The sequence below is a fragment of the Brachyhypopomus gauderio genome, chromosome 9 (assembly GCF_052324685.1).
Source record: "Brachyhypopomus gauderio isolate BG-103 chromosome 9, BGAUD_0.2, whole genome shotgun sequence".
NCBI classification, from domain to species: domain Eukaryota; kingdom Metazoa; phylum Chordata; class Actinopteri; order Gymnotiformes; family Hypopomidae; genus Brachyhypopomus; species Brachyhypopomus gauderio.
In genome coordinates this window covers 7,754,622-7,769,646 of record NC_135219.1, presented here as the reverse complement: position 1 = coordinate 7,769,646, position 15,025 = coordinate 7,754,622, and the positions used below count along the sequence as shown (strand labels likewise).

The window sequence follows — 15,025 nt, the reverse complement described above, 5'->3', positions numbered from 1 at the left end:
AATTTAGTGAACAATGAATTGAACCTGGAGTGCAGATAGATGGCAGTGGGGATTTTTTTTTCCTCCGAGTGTTTTGCCTTATTACTTGCAGGTAGCTCTGTAGGCAGCTAGCTTGACCCAATCTTCAATGAGTACCACTTCTGTAATAAAATAAACCAAAGGTCAGCACAGTGTTAATCACCATTTTCACTAATTACACCCCCCCCCCCCCCCCCCCAAAAAAAAAAAAACACCTGGGCCTTCGATTGCCATAGATTAAAACATTTATTCACTTTTTTTTATTTTGGAATATATTTTATAATATCATGAACTGAGATGCTCAAAACATAATGCGTACATTTTGAGTGTTTATTTGACAAACTCCTCCTGAAACCATTCTCCTTTGCTTCTAGTTGCGCTCGTGAAATTGCACTGACTCTCTCCTGTGTCATGACTCCTGTTGCTCTTTTACCCTGTTAGTAATGCTCCTTTTGAGTTAGGCCTGTGGTTTGAGTTAGGCCTGTGGCTCTGATTCTATCAACACTGGTATGCTCACTGGCTTATTCTCTGTGTTCATTTTTCTAATGTCTTGGCTTGGTTAGTAATAGAATTCTGTGAGACTGAGGGGGAATAATGTGTCCCACGCCTCTCTATCCAGGTATTGAGCAGCACAAACACAAGGCTGGTAATGACCTGGAAACCACCTTTACTGAGGAATTACTACTAAGGAGCAGTCAAACACTTATTTCTGTGGAGGATCAGCAATACATTATCTCATTTGACTCTATGCATTTAAATGATACACATGATCTTCCTCTGTGCCCAGGAGGCAGTGATCACATTGTTTCTTCTAGATTTGCTGTTCATTTTTATTTTGTTGGATTTGAACTAACAGTCAAATTTACTCTCTCCAAATAGCCTAAATTGTGTTGATTGAATCAGGGCCTGTCTGCTAAACAAGAAAACCTGTTGGAGTTGGTATACTAAATCTCAACTTCTAAGCTTCGAATGGAATACTTAATACTTGATCATCTCTCTTCTAGGAGATGTTGCACCTTCTGTAGTAGTTATGATCAGAGCATAAGTGAAGATCAAAACAAACCTCCGGCTTTATGAAGTAATTTTCAATACTTGTGATCTTCACAAGATTAGGAGTTGATTTTGTTGTTTAATTCTCAAATCTATGTCCATGCTTGTGTATTCATCATTCAAACATCGAACTTTTGTACAGTGGTATCAGAATTTCTTCTTTAAAGTAGTTCAGATGACTTTTCAGCATTATTATATCTAATATATGTAAGTGTATGTTTAATGTGTACCAAATAGCCAGAGTCCTGTTTCCTTCCATTGCATCATTGGCACAGATGTTACTGCAGTTAAACTTTGATCGGCAGGTCTTCTCAAAACAAAAAAAAAACACAAAAAAAACCTATATTGATAGTATTGTGGTTTAAAAGAAAAGCTTTTGATCCCATATTCGTAAAAGTTTATCTGTTTTTCAATTTGTCCTGAGACAGATATTTTATTAAGTCTATTTCTAAAGGTAGAATATGCAATATATTTTTGGGACTATTTTTGAGGAATCTATTTAAATCAAAATCCTTATATTGTTTTATCTAATTAAACATTGTTTTGATGTGGATCATTAATTAAAAATAGTAATAACCAAATAGGCATGAGCTTAAACATGGACAGTGTTTCATTTTATTATGTTAGTATCCAAAGGTATGGAGTACTTGAGAGCCATCAGTGGAGGAAGAATTTGAAATGTACATATCTTGATTTAGGAATCATCAGACCATCTTTCAAATGAGATAAAATGTTGCACAATACATTTCTATTACTTACGAGACTTGTAATTATATTTAAAGAAGTTATTTAACATTGAGTATACAAACTATATAGATATCTATATTTCAAGTAAAAAAGTCATCTTAGTTGGAAAGTGTTTTGAAGTGCTATTGCAATACTTGTGGTTTTTGATTGTCATGTTTTTGGTTGTTTGATTTATTTTTTTAAGTTGTAAAGTCTTCAGTAAAACTAAAATTGTTGTATTTATGGAAACCCATGTTGGCATCAAGGGGTTAAAAACCAAAGCACTCTCTTTGATGTAGGCCCCTGTGTGTATATGCATATGTGGGACAGTTTGGGGGGGCCCTGTGTGTATTTGCATATGTGGGGCAGTTTGGGGGGCCCCTGTGTGTATATACATATGTGGGGCCGTTTGGGGGGCCCCTGTGTGTGTTAATGCATATGTGGGGTAGTATTGGCAACTAGTAACTGTACAAAATGGCTGCTGTCACTGCTAGGCTTCCTTCACCACACCATAGTGAGATACAGTAGGTACGTGAAGTATCAGTTGCTGTGAATCATTTTCGTAAGAAACAATATTCATTTTACATGTTGCCTTTTCCCATTGACTGTAATTTGACTTGTGTGTTGGTTTATCTGAAATGAGCCAAATATCACCTAATTACACTTGGACAGGCAAGTCTAGCTTACATTAAAAGCATGGTAGTTTATTATAGACTGTAAACTTCAGAATGGTGTTCTCTGAATGCATATTGGACCAAGAAGACCATGTGATAATTCCACTCCACTGGTTGTTTGGATATGGACACATACTGAGACTGCTATATGTGCTTTATGTCTTTATTTTTTCATCTTATTTCATGTTTTTGGTTGATTTCTAGAGAATGTTACATGTGGTCTTTGAGGTTTCTTGAACACTAGATCACCAGCATGTTCCATGGAGACCCTAAGAACTGCCTCTCGTAGGAATTCACAGAAAAGTTTCCAGAATAGTCATTAACTCGCCAGACTATGTTGGAGCTCTGACTAAACCTTGAGCAGTTAGCATGGAGCTAAATATCTTTTACTTTTCTTACATAAATGCAGGTGAACCTTCTTATTGGTAGCCATAGTAACTAGTTACATATTTTATGTGGATGTGAAATTTTTAAGGATGTGGAATCTCTCAGTATCATGGGAGTTGACCACTTTTCTGCAATGAAAATCAATGATGTGGCTTTGCACGAGTCCCGATTCCTTTTTAACCATAACCACAATGACCAAAAACAAGAGGTGTTTTGGTTTCCCCTCTCCTGACCAATACTAATATTTATTTTTGGTTGCTTTCTATGTTGCTAGTTTAATGCTTATTGCTAATATATATTTTGATAGAGTAGGAAAATGGATTGAAGGAGTTATTTTTGTTTGCTTGGGGGTGGGGGGGGGTTTCTGACCATTTGTGTTGCTTTGTCATGCACTTGTTTTTTGTGTGTTATTTTTCTCAATGACGACAAGAATCCCTGCTGATTATTGTTCAAATGAAAGAGTATTTATAAAAGGTCTTTTTGTTAAAAGCAGTTTTATTTGTTTTTTCCTTGTTTGTTTTTTGCTGCTTGTCCTCACCTCAGTATACATGAATTCAAGGTGACCCTATGAAGTCAGGTGACTGGAAGAGCGACTTCCACTTTGCATAAAATTACAATAACTGGTTTTTGCCACTTCCTGACCACAGATTTACACAGCAAACATTTCAACTCAGTCAGTTTAACTGAATTTATATTTAATTCAATAAAACCTGAAGAGTAATTTCATCAGCATTTATACTTTACAAAATCCATATTATTACACAGGTCTGATATCAGTAGTCAAGCACACAAGCCCTGCCAGGTCTGCCTCAATCGCGGATAAGTACAGTTTAACAGTCTTTACACACTGTAATGGACCAGACATAGCACACTGAAGAAGCTGCTTGTTCAGACTTGCATGTTTAAGTGTATCAGGCCCCGTGGACAGCTGGAACGGTAGCTGTATGAAAGCACTGGACAAAACATGACCAATGTCCTTAATAATGTGGGTAATGTTCACTTAAAGAGACTTCAGAGGAACTCCTGTTTATTTTCCCCTCATGTACTTATAATTCTCACAAGATGTTCCAACAGAAAGAATAACACTCCCAGTGAATGTACTATAAGACATTTTCCAGAATATTCCATTTCAAAATTAGTTCAATTTCCTTAACTAATACTGACACTCTAAAAACAATTATAAAATGTGTAATATAATTTCAGCTCAACCAATTTTAAATGCATTCTCTAAAATTATACATGGATATTAATATTGCTTAAGAAACTCAACAACATGTAATCATGCAAGACTGGTATGTAATTAAAGATTATTTCTTGGGGGTTACAACACAAAGGGGTTAAATCCAATAAGAACTTGGAGAGCAGTTTGAGGAATTGTAAAGCGTGCACTGACGTTTTCACCAGGAGATGTCAGCATTTACTTGAATTTAAATAAACATTATTGCACCTTTCTGGAAATGTGTCTGGCTTGGCCAGGTTGCACAGAATAGGGGCAATAAAATAAAAAATAAATACACACCTAAGAATATATGCCAGCTTCAAATACAGAATGATTAAATTACATCTGAGATTAGCTAGGTTTCATCAGACCAATAAGTAACTTAGGAATTCATTCATAGTGCTTTTCAGAAGGAACCAAAGCAAGCACGTGTAGGATCATCATACAAATACATCTCTCATATATATCTCTGTGTTTGTGCTTTACGTATAATTTATCCACAAATATTCGTGCTTGGCACCTTGGTCTTGTCCATAATCCTAAGAATGCCCTACCAAGTGTGCCAAACCAAGCGTGCCTGCCTTGATCTACAGTAAAGTTTGCTGTCATGCAGACATCCTGCAGGTCTCCGACTCTGATCGAGCCAGTGGGGGGCAGGACACAGCCCTGATGGCTCGGTGGGCGGCACCCTTTCCAGAACATCAGTACTGCCTGTACTGTATTTGCTGACAGGATGGGATTACTTAAAACACAGTACTTATGTGAGCAGCGTGGGAGTGTATCAGTCGTCAAGCGTGTGTGTGTTTTTGTGATCGCTCTGCTCCTTCCTGTATGTCTTGCTGTTTCGAATAAGTTGAGGCCTTTTTATTGGACGTTGTGTGGCATTCCTGTGTTTAGAGTACAGCTATAATCTCTAATGTATTGTGCCTTCCCAAGTACTGCTTGTGAACTTTATGCACTCACATAACACCACCATTAAATGTGAGATATGACGATATGGTCTAGATGGCTTACAATTTTCTGATTAATTAATTTATAAGGAGTTATAAAGAGGGACTGTTATGTCTTGGAAGTAACCACGACAGTCTTGGGGAAAAGGTAGAATTAGTGGTTAAAGCGCTAATCTCAAAAGCTGTGAACTAATCCAAACTAAGGCTACAATGAACAGCAGTCAACTGGTACAAAGACATGACATATATAGACAGACAAGACCCTCAGGTGTCGGGTTTCCTGATGGGTCCCGCCCACATGAGGGACCACAATGTCATAACAACAAGACTACACATGAAATTCTGCTGATGACAGGGCGACTAGCAGGGGGCGTCTGTACCGTGACATTAACAAGTATGATACTGTTAATGAGATAACCAGGACACGTCATGTGAGGTTAATTGAGACTCCCTTATTTCATCTATCCAGCCCCTGCTTTGTCTGACTCAGAGAAAATTTACTTCCTGAGAATGAATGAATTCTCTTAATCAGGTTTATTACCTGATCGTCTCTTGGTTTGTATAAGCACAGAGTTTACTACAAGGTATAACTCATACGAGTAGGCTCCATTCACGAACCCTTAATCTGACTATGTAGAAAAACATTAGACCTAGAATATATTTAGAATTAATAAAAAAAATGTTTGTTGTTTTAATAAATTTAGGTGATCATGGTTTAAGGAAAAGCAAGTGGTCTTTTTATCCAGCCACTCTGGTGTTTGACATACACAAGGCTCTGTCTTCACCTAATACTCAAACTCAAGACATGCACATACACACCTATCTTTGGATAAGCTTAAGATGGCTTACCAGAACCAGTAATCTGGGAACAATGACGTCACACATATAAAGACATAAGTGTCTATTCATTGTGGAGAGTTAGCAAGCTCACAGGGTAGGTGGAGTGTACAGTACTGAGGCCTGTTACACATTTTAGGTGCATTCCCTGCACACACACACACACACACACACACACTGAGGAAGCGCTCTGTTACATGGAGGAAGATGTGGAAGTGGCTGCAGACACATGCATGGAGGACCCGCTGGAACCATCTAGGACTATAGTTGCTCAAGATGGAGGAGCTCAGCTGGAACATCTACACCCTGAAGCTTTGCTACTGACCCCTAGAGCTGACGTCTTAGAAGGTCAGTGTGTTTATCCTTTTAATAAATAGGTTTCATTTTATTTGCACAAAGGTTAAATCGTACCATGATAATCTGATACAATCTGAAAAATTTATTGGATGCCCGCAGTGAAATAAGTTGAAGGAGCAACATTTGGTTGTGCGGAGGATCCCAGAGTCTCTACTACTTGTTTGTTCTATCACCTTTTATAACTACATAAATGTCAGATAACTGAACACACAGGGATTTCAGGACTGCTCCAACAAGATGGCGTATTGCTAATACCCATTTAGCACTCTGGGATTAAACACTGTTTTCATCCCAGGCTTTATTTGGGCCTTAAAAATAACATTGCTGAACAGAAATGGGAAGAATGGGAACACTCAATCTCATATTTGTATGTGTTAATAACATACGTGATCACAGTTCTCCAGAACTCCCTTCATAGACATGATGTTTACTCAGTGAATCTGGCCCTTCAAGACACAAATGGCAGAAAGCAAAGCTGTTGAGGTCTTAGTTCCTGTAATCCTCCCCATATTGTGTGCACCAATGTCACAGATTTGCATAGATCTAATATTTAATCTATCTTGTGTAGTTATCACTGGATGTAGTTATCTCTGTATCTTCACTAGGCTTAGATATCTGATCTGCAAAAATTTATATTTTAATGGGCAATCTTCTCAAATCATTTACATGCTGTTAGATTATGGGCCCTGGCTAACTGCACCACTGTGCTGGGAAGACTGTTAAATCAGCTGTGAAGCATCCTGTGGGAAGTAGACCTTTCTGTTGTATGTGTGATAGATGACCACAGCTCAGCATCCAGCAGCATGAAGGTGGCTGATCGACTCACCTATCTTGAGCAACGAGTCCAGATGCAGGAGGATGAGATCCAGCTGCTAAAGGTGGCATTGGCAGATGTGCTCAAGAGACTCAACATCTCTGAGGAACAGTCTGCTGGTTTGAAAAAGAGAGGGCCTGTTCTTGGTATCTCACATCCACACTCGACTGATTTCTCTTATAGTGTCACAACAGCTGGTTTCCTTGAGATTTTACATCATGAGGTCTACGTTAGATACATGTTGGTGCAGATTATCTGAATTTTACATTGTCGGGATAATCACTGAAGCAAACCTCAAATGTTGATTTTTTTCTCCAGAAGCCAGGCCTGTGTCTCTGGCCTTGTCCACCAGAGGCACCAGCAACACCACACCCCTACTGAAGAAGGGCTCCACCTCCACACCACCCTCTTCTGTGTCCTCTAGGGTCTTCAGCCCTTCCCCAGTCAGCAAGAGGTACCATGTTGACAATAACATTTGAAAAATTCTGACTTCTGCAGCCCCACTCACACTGTCAGCCCCACTAAACTGTCAGCTGTTAACTACACTGACCACCTTTCGTGGTCTAATTTTTTCGTCATGTTTGTCAGCAGTCCACCAGGCAGTGTGAAAGGGTGCCCAAGTGATTCTGGAGGCCGGAAACTTCCTGCATCCATCACCAACACAAGCACCAGCAGGAAACTCCAAGAGAGGTCAGCATGGTCAGAGTAGTTAGTCTGAGGTTTGCAAACAATCTGACAATCCTGAATACTGAATATCATGTCCTGTCATTACGTGCTCAACTTGCTCACCTTCAACCTGCAACAGACCAAAGGATGCCAGTACCCGTGTTCTAGGTAGGGGAGTCATTTAAGGAACATTTGAAAAACTTCCATACTGTATGCATTCTATACTGACATGTTATATTCTACTGACTTTTGTATGGAGATCTAAAATCTGATGAAAAATGTCATGCTATTTTTGTTCTTTGTTTTCTTCTGTTCTTAGGAAGACAACATGTATCTCACTGCAAAGGTAGACCTCGTGCCATCTCGCATTTGGTTGATCTCAATTAATCTTCAGTAACAAAAATATTGCAGTATTTCAGAAGGGGAAATATTGGAAAACTTTTTTTAAAATATACAAAAAGAAATATATTCTTATGTGATTGTTGATGTTCCTTTGTGTCTCTGTTCTAAATGTACCATCGCATTCTACCTTAATCCTATAATCCTTGCTTCCCCCCCTCCCCCCAACCTCACCCCCACACTTAGTGACTATGCAGATTTATCTGAGCCCCCTAAGAAGAAGGACTGGGTCTACTGAAGTGGCAGCCACCACAGTTAAGCTGCAGGGCGTGCACCCACCTACAAACAGGCCAGCTCCGGATAAATCAGCCACCCAGGAGGTAGATAGGTCAGAGAGGAGCCCTGTGTTCACATCCCCACTGCAGAAGAGCCCATGTGAGAGCCCCTTCTCTCCTACTCACATCCCCGTCTACAAACGCACCAGCAAGTCATCCAGCCAGTATTTCCAGATCTGTTACTAAAAAGCACATATGCACACATAAGCAGAAATTACTTAATTGATAAACAGTACTGTTGTCCATATGTTGCAAAATATGAGTTGTTGTTTGCTGATGGTTTGTAAGTGATATTCATTATTAACTGTTTCCTGGATGTCTTGTGGTACTTTGATCTGTACATGGTTTTAGTTTAGATGTTCTGAGTTTGCAATCACTGTTTTCTTGATAAGCCACGGTCATATTCTGACACATGCACACCACATGTGCTACTCTCTTTTTTTTAGCTCCTCTTTTGTCAATCTGTATGTTCAGATCACTGCAAAACTCTTCAGTCTTGTGTCCAAACTAAGTAATATGTAAAGTTTAATCAGTTGCTCCACAACTGTATTGGCAGATCTGTAGATAATTTGTATGGATTGGTAGATCTGTACATTGCATGTCTATAACTTTGCTATAAAATATACATATTCATTGCCCTTCAATTGACAGTCTTTGTCTTTCAGTTTTAACTACGACTGTTACTTTTACAACCTGCCCTACACATCGTTCTTGGCCGAATATGAATGTGACATGAAGAATGTTGTCGAGCTGTTGTTCTCATGGCTGCCATCTGCTGGTCAGATTATGCTCCTTAATCGTGCCTGCATTTCTAGAGGTACCACCAACATGCAGGCCTGCACTAGAGTATATACACCCTAACACTCCATTAAACGTGTGAGAGTGGTGAACCAAACTCTGTTTACAACGATTCTGTACGATGAAAGTAAAACAGAATTTCCATTACTAGAAACCCAAACTCAGCATGAAATATATTGTAGCTGTCTGTCATTACTGTAGTATGTTACACAGGGCTATATGTCAGAAACTATACTAATTTAAAGTTATCAATACTAATATAATAAAATATATATACTGCACTTTAAACACGTCATAGACCACAATATATTTTTTCATATAATATTGTAATAGCAATGCAATATATAGGCATACTTGCTACTTGACAGAGTTATCTATCCCTACTTCTGATTAAGTTAAGTTGCCACATTTTGTAAATCGAAATTTGTCCTGCACATTTACCCATCTGTGCAGTTAGAACACACACACACACACGCACACGCACACGCACACACTAGTGATTACTAGGGGGCTGTGGTGCACACATGCCCAGAGTGGTGGTGGGTGTAATGTGTAATTATGTAATGTGAGTAAAATGTGAGAGGATTAATAACGTTTTTTGTTTAGAGTTTTGTTTTCATTTAGTGGTAATAGCAAGAAAACTCAACGAAAAAACTACGGTGACGAAGTGGTGCTGGGGGCGCCACTGTGCAGCGCAAATACGGTGAGTCAGTGCTGAATATTTGAGCACGGCGTTTGCTCCGTCCCTCTCCCTACCGCACGCCCAGTGGTGGAAGAAGGAAAGATGGCAACTGAGGAGCTGCTGACACTCTCGCTGTCTAACCTTTTCAAAGAGACAGTTGTCACAACCGATGTGAAATGGAAGTGAGCAGAGCGGACCATCAGCACCGAGAACAACCACGTCGCCTCTGGGTTTTTATACCAGACCCAACAAAACGTTTGTCGCATTTTTCCCCGCAACGCTTTCCGCACATCACAGCATCGGTGGGTCAATAGCGTGATAAATATTCACAAGGATAAAGGACATAAAGCAGAGGCGGGAGAGTGAAATCCGGGAAGAAAGACTTGAGTGACATTTTCCGCCGTTCGTAACGGAGGAGAGAAAGATGAGGTAAGCAGCAGCACGCGCTCCTGACGACGCGCAGTAGCCGCACCGTGAACGCGCCGCTGTGTTAGGACGTGTTTATATGGGAACTATGAGGGGGAGATTAATTTGATTTGTTGACTACATCCGTCTGGATTTGTGTTTCATTCGTGAGTTAGTAATATCATTCATGTCGGAATGGACCGCCGGTGTTTTGGGGGGCTTTGAGTCGACCGGCGTGTGGCTGATCGGCCTTCGAGGTGGGGCCACAGCGTTCATGTCTCATCAGCCTGATATCTGTAGACGTCTTAGCTGATATCTGTGGTCTCTTCCTTTAAGAGACACGATCACACGAAGGATGAACAATGCAAACATAGAGAGACACGCGAAGGAGGCAACACGCATCCATCCCTGCCTACACAATAGCGAAGGTGATGCGAGACTGTCACGGAGGGCGTGGTCTGAGAACGGGGCTGTTGTCATAGAAACCAGACTGCACGTGTGGCGTGTGTAACATGGTTATTACGGCGTTCATTGATGAAACGACGGCCGTAAAGCTGCGTAGGCAACATGCCGGTAACACATGCAGCCCTCTAAGATAATGCAGTCATGCTCTAGCAAGAGTTGTTCTTCTGTAATCATGGGGCAGACAGTCCTATGGCCTACACCGAGGTTTCTGATTATTTATCTTAAAAAGAACCCAATGTTGACTGAAATATGTACATTAACTATCTTTTGACTATGAAGTTAGACAATCATGATGCTCCATGTACTCCAGATATATGTCACATAATATATATAAGGCACATAATTTACCACCAAAAGCTTTTATACAGTTTTTGTGCATAAACTAAAACTAGAAACAGACTGCACTAGCTACAACAGTGCCTGAGCAGTTACGACTGTTATGAGCTTTTGTGCTGTACATACACAAGTATATACATGTTATGTATGCTGCTTCACCACTACTGTGAGATACATCAATTCTCTAAGTGACATGCTAGGCCCAATTGGCACTACCAGACCCTGTAACAGGCGGCACAAAGATTCACAGCACCTCAAGACATCAGTGAGCGAAGCTGCCAAGTGTGTCTGTCATGATTGACCCACAGGTCCCTCTACACACAGTGGCAGACCATGGCATGCGTAATGGGTTTATTTATACACACCCTCATACAGATGCATACAGATGCACACACACACACACACACACACACACACACACACACACACACACACACACACACACACACACGTGTACATATATATATATATATATATGAAGAAGATTTGAGGAAAGTAACTGCAGTGTATGTAGAGATATTAAAAATTGTAGTAATGCACACAAAGTTTCCAGACAAACGGGATGTTTGTGACAGAGGTCCTGCATCAGCTGTGCTAGCATATAAGGCTTACATGCTCACGCAAACTTTTTCATGTTGAAATTGTGAAATGTTGTGTTTGTGTGTGTGTTCACATTTGTCTGCGTGGCCTGCTTTTTGTCATTGGTTGAAGCTTGTGAATATTCATGTCTTCATGTTTAATGTGTTGCCAGTGTTCCACATGTATCTGATCTGACTGTTGTGTCTCAATAACAAAGATTACCATCTCTATGACACATATAAACAAGAGTCTTTGACAGTTTATTGGGTCAAGGGCTTGTACAATTTCCAGATTTATCCTGTTTTTGGATGTGAACAAATGTGAATGGTAGTGGGTTAAATCACTCTAAACCTGGAGTGGCTTTTAACTGCCTTATTCTGTTGATCACTTAAATTAACCTAATCTTGGGTCTACATTCTGTTTAGGCCAGGTGTCTTTGCTGACTGCATTGGTGATATCTGAGCTACAGGTTGCTGTTGTCAAATCAGAGCACACCTTCGATAGTTCTCCAGCACTCCCGGAGTAGTGTTGGGCAGACTACACCCTTCCACTGCAGTATTGTTTTGAATGGCCTATGACTCTGCCATGAGTCTGATTCCCTGCTGCTAATCTGGGATTATTCCTCATTTAGGGCCTCATTTAGGGTTTTTCAGATCTCTCTCTCTCTCTCTCTCTCTCTCTCTCTCTCTCTCTCTCTCTCTCTCTCTCTCTCTGTGTGTGTGTGTGTGTGTGTGTGAGGGTGAGGCTATTCAGTTGTGTCTCAGTGTGAGCCTATTCAGTTTGAATGTGCTGAGGAACATTTGAAGTGGTTTATGTGTATTTTGGGATGCTAATTTGTACAACTTTTAAATGTAATAGTTATACACATTTATTACAAATTTTTATTAATGCGATAAAAAAAACCTGACCATAAGGTTTATATTTACACAGAACTTTTTTTTAGGACATCTAAGAAATTGTAGGACCATTAACAGCATAGGAATTTTGTTGACCTCATTAAAAACCAGTGGGGCTCTCATTACAATTAAGCGTTCTGATTTCACTTTGCTGTAGAGCAAACAGTCTAAGCAGTTCCAGAGCTATTTTAATTCCTCTTAGAGTAGCTGACTCACACTCTTTCGATCCCCCACTTCCACCACTTTAGTTCATCAGGTTTGGCTATAGGACATTTTATAGGTCAGACCTCTAACACAGAGCTCAGAGATCACACATTCGTCAGTGTTTGCCTTCGGATCTGAACAATGTTCTGTTTCTTAATGTGAACTTAATCTTCTGGATTCAAGCCAACAGCCCGGAAAACAGATGCTCAGGAAAGCAGACATAGCTACCTCAACATAGAAATGGCACGTGGATTTCACTTCAGAGAAAAGGAAAAGTGTCTGTGTATTAATGGAATAGGACATCTGTGAGATGCTAATTTGTGTTTTCTTTCAACCCTGTCTCTCCTCCCCACACTCTGAAAGAAAGATGTATCTAATATGCATCTCCAGTTCAAAGAGCATGAAAGATGTTCTTGTTATTGTTAATTCATTGAGTGGAAAACTATTGAGGCAAAAAGCTTGTGAACCCTGCTGTTACGGAAGTGCTACTCAGAGACCTCATCCTGACAAAAACCCTTAGGCCTAACTATAATATATAGGCAGGTGCCAGGTGAAAAAAGTTATTGAATTTCATGTAATTTCAGGGACTTTAACAGTACAGCTGAATATGTAGCACTGAACATATAGTGGTTGAACTGATATACTCTTCAGCTCCGTCAAGCTGAGCTGTGTGTAGTGTGCTAACAGTGAGCAGCATGCATTTAGTGTAGTGAACTAAGAAGCATGTTGCTCGTAGATCCAGTAGAGTGCATATTGATGGTCTGATCAGGGTGTGTGGATCTCATCATTGTTTTACTTGGCCCACATATGAGCTGGAAATGAACTAGCTGGTGGTGAATTCTCCTTAGCTCATGGTGAGGTTTTCCAAGGATGTGCAGGAATCTTCGGGCTAAGCATATCATCTAGCATTAATCCCACTGCAGTGCCCTTCTCAGTTTTAAATCATTCATCTGCTTCACAAAGTATTAACTGATGTGCATGGTTTTCATGAATGAATAAGGATTCTGGAAGATCTAACTGGGAAGGACACTGTTGTTAGATCTTGTTAGATCTTTTATAGACTTTGTATAGTTCCAATCTTGTTAGATCTTTAGGGACTACTGTATATTGACAGAAACATTGCCTTTGATAACAACTCCCTGAAGTTCTCCCTGAAACACGTTCCAATCGTTTCATGGTACATATCTGCTGTGTACTTTACTTTTACTAAAATGCTCTGATGAAATGCAGATGTTTCCAGATAAAACCACTGTCTGTTATATACACTTGGATGCTACGGTTTAGGGTTTTACTACAGAGCCTATATCAGCAGCTGTAGGATTCACTGCATCAGTTTAATTTGATGGTTAGTGTAATGTGTGGCACACCAGTGTTATTTGCAGATAGTTAAACGCACATAGGAAGAACTCTGCTGAAATTATCTTGCATGGTGGAAAACAAATGGGATGTAGGAAGGGGTGGAGAACTTGACCATTATGAGAGAAATGATTGGCTGCTGTAGTTGTCACTCAAATGGAATACTCTGATGCATTACAGTCTGACCTTGGGGGACACTGGATTAAGCATCACAGAATGGGAGAGGAGATCAGCTACAGAAACAACAGCTGTCAACATTCATCTCTCTCTCTCCCTCTCTCACTCTGTTTGCCATCCTTCTCTGTTTTTGTTCTATCCTTCCTCCTTCCTGCTCTGTCACTCCCCTCTTTTCCCTTCCCATTGTTTGTCGCTCCACACTCTCCCTCCTCTTCCTCCTCTCCCTCCAGTACATCTAAATTAGGTTTGATGACGTTGCCTCATTCTTGTGCTTATTTTCTCACCTTTCTGCTCATTCATCCTGGTAGCGTGTATTCACCCTGCACCCACCTTGACTCCTCTTGACTACTCTCCAGCCCTGCTCTCCATAGAGTGTGACCTACAGGACGTCAACACCCGACATCCACGCCCTCTGCAGTGTGCCAGAGGTGGTGCAGTTACAGTCTTGCTGAACTCCACCCAGAGGGGAGCTGTTCCCCTTTAAGGATCAGAATCTGCAGCCGTGCTGGACCTGCTGGGTGGGTGTGGGGGTTGTGGGGGGAGGGGCACGGTGTCTGCATTAGCAGCAGACTCTACTGTGCAACTGCTACACGTCTATGTGCTTGTGTGTGCGTGTGTCTGTTTCCGGGACTGGTGCATGCATAATTTAGTGTGTTCATATGTACAGGATCTGTGTCAAAGGCTCAATCTTTGCTTTGGTTTATAGACTGCAGTTCATCTTTCTGCACAGTGGATCTACTGAATCTCTGAATGTG

General features: G+C 40.5%; 2 protein-coding genes across 4 annotated transcripts in view; both read left to right on the top strand.

Annotated features, from left to right (window-relative positions):
• Positions 1-5,941: 5,941 nt before the first annotated feature.
• On the top strand, positions 5,942-8,858 carry LOC143522464 (echinoderm microtubule-associated protein-like 1). Of its 3 annotated transcripts, none has more exons than XM_077016188.1 (7): positions 5,942-6,209; positions 6,996-7,178; positions 7,351-7,486; positions 7,624-7,722; positions 7,838-7,866; positions 8,018-8,044; positions 8,284-8,858. In XM_077016188.1, exons 1-7 carry the CDS (start codon positions 6,059-6,061, stop codon positions 8,556-8,558), a joined length of 900 nt encoding a protein of 299 aa, XP_076872303.1. In that variant the 5' UTR covers positions 5,942-6,058; the 3' UTR covers positions 8,559-8,858. The 3 variants fall into 3 exon arrangements, with proteins under 3 accessions (XP_076872303.1, XP_076872302.1, XP_076872304.1); XM_077016187.1 differs by having other exon boundaries at positions 7,621-7,722; XM_077016189.1 differs by having other exon boundaries at positions 7,621-7,722; positions 8,295-8,479.
• A 989-nt stretch (positions 8,859-9,847) lies between these two features.
• The window catches only part of evlb (Enah/Vasp-like b), a 28,493-nt gene continuing 23,315 nt past the window's right edge, over positions 9,848-15,025 (top strand). Inside the window, exon 1 of the mRNA XM_077016765.1 lies at positions 9,848-10,281. Coding sequence (XP_076872880.1) covers positions 10,277-10,281 — 5 coding nt within the window. The 5' untranslated portion in view covers positions 9,848-10,276. The remainder of the gene's footprint in view (positions 10,282-15,025) is intronic.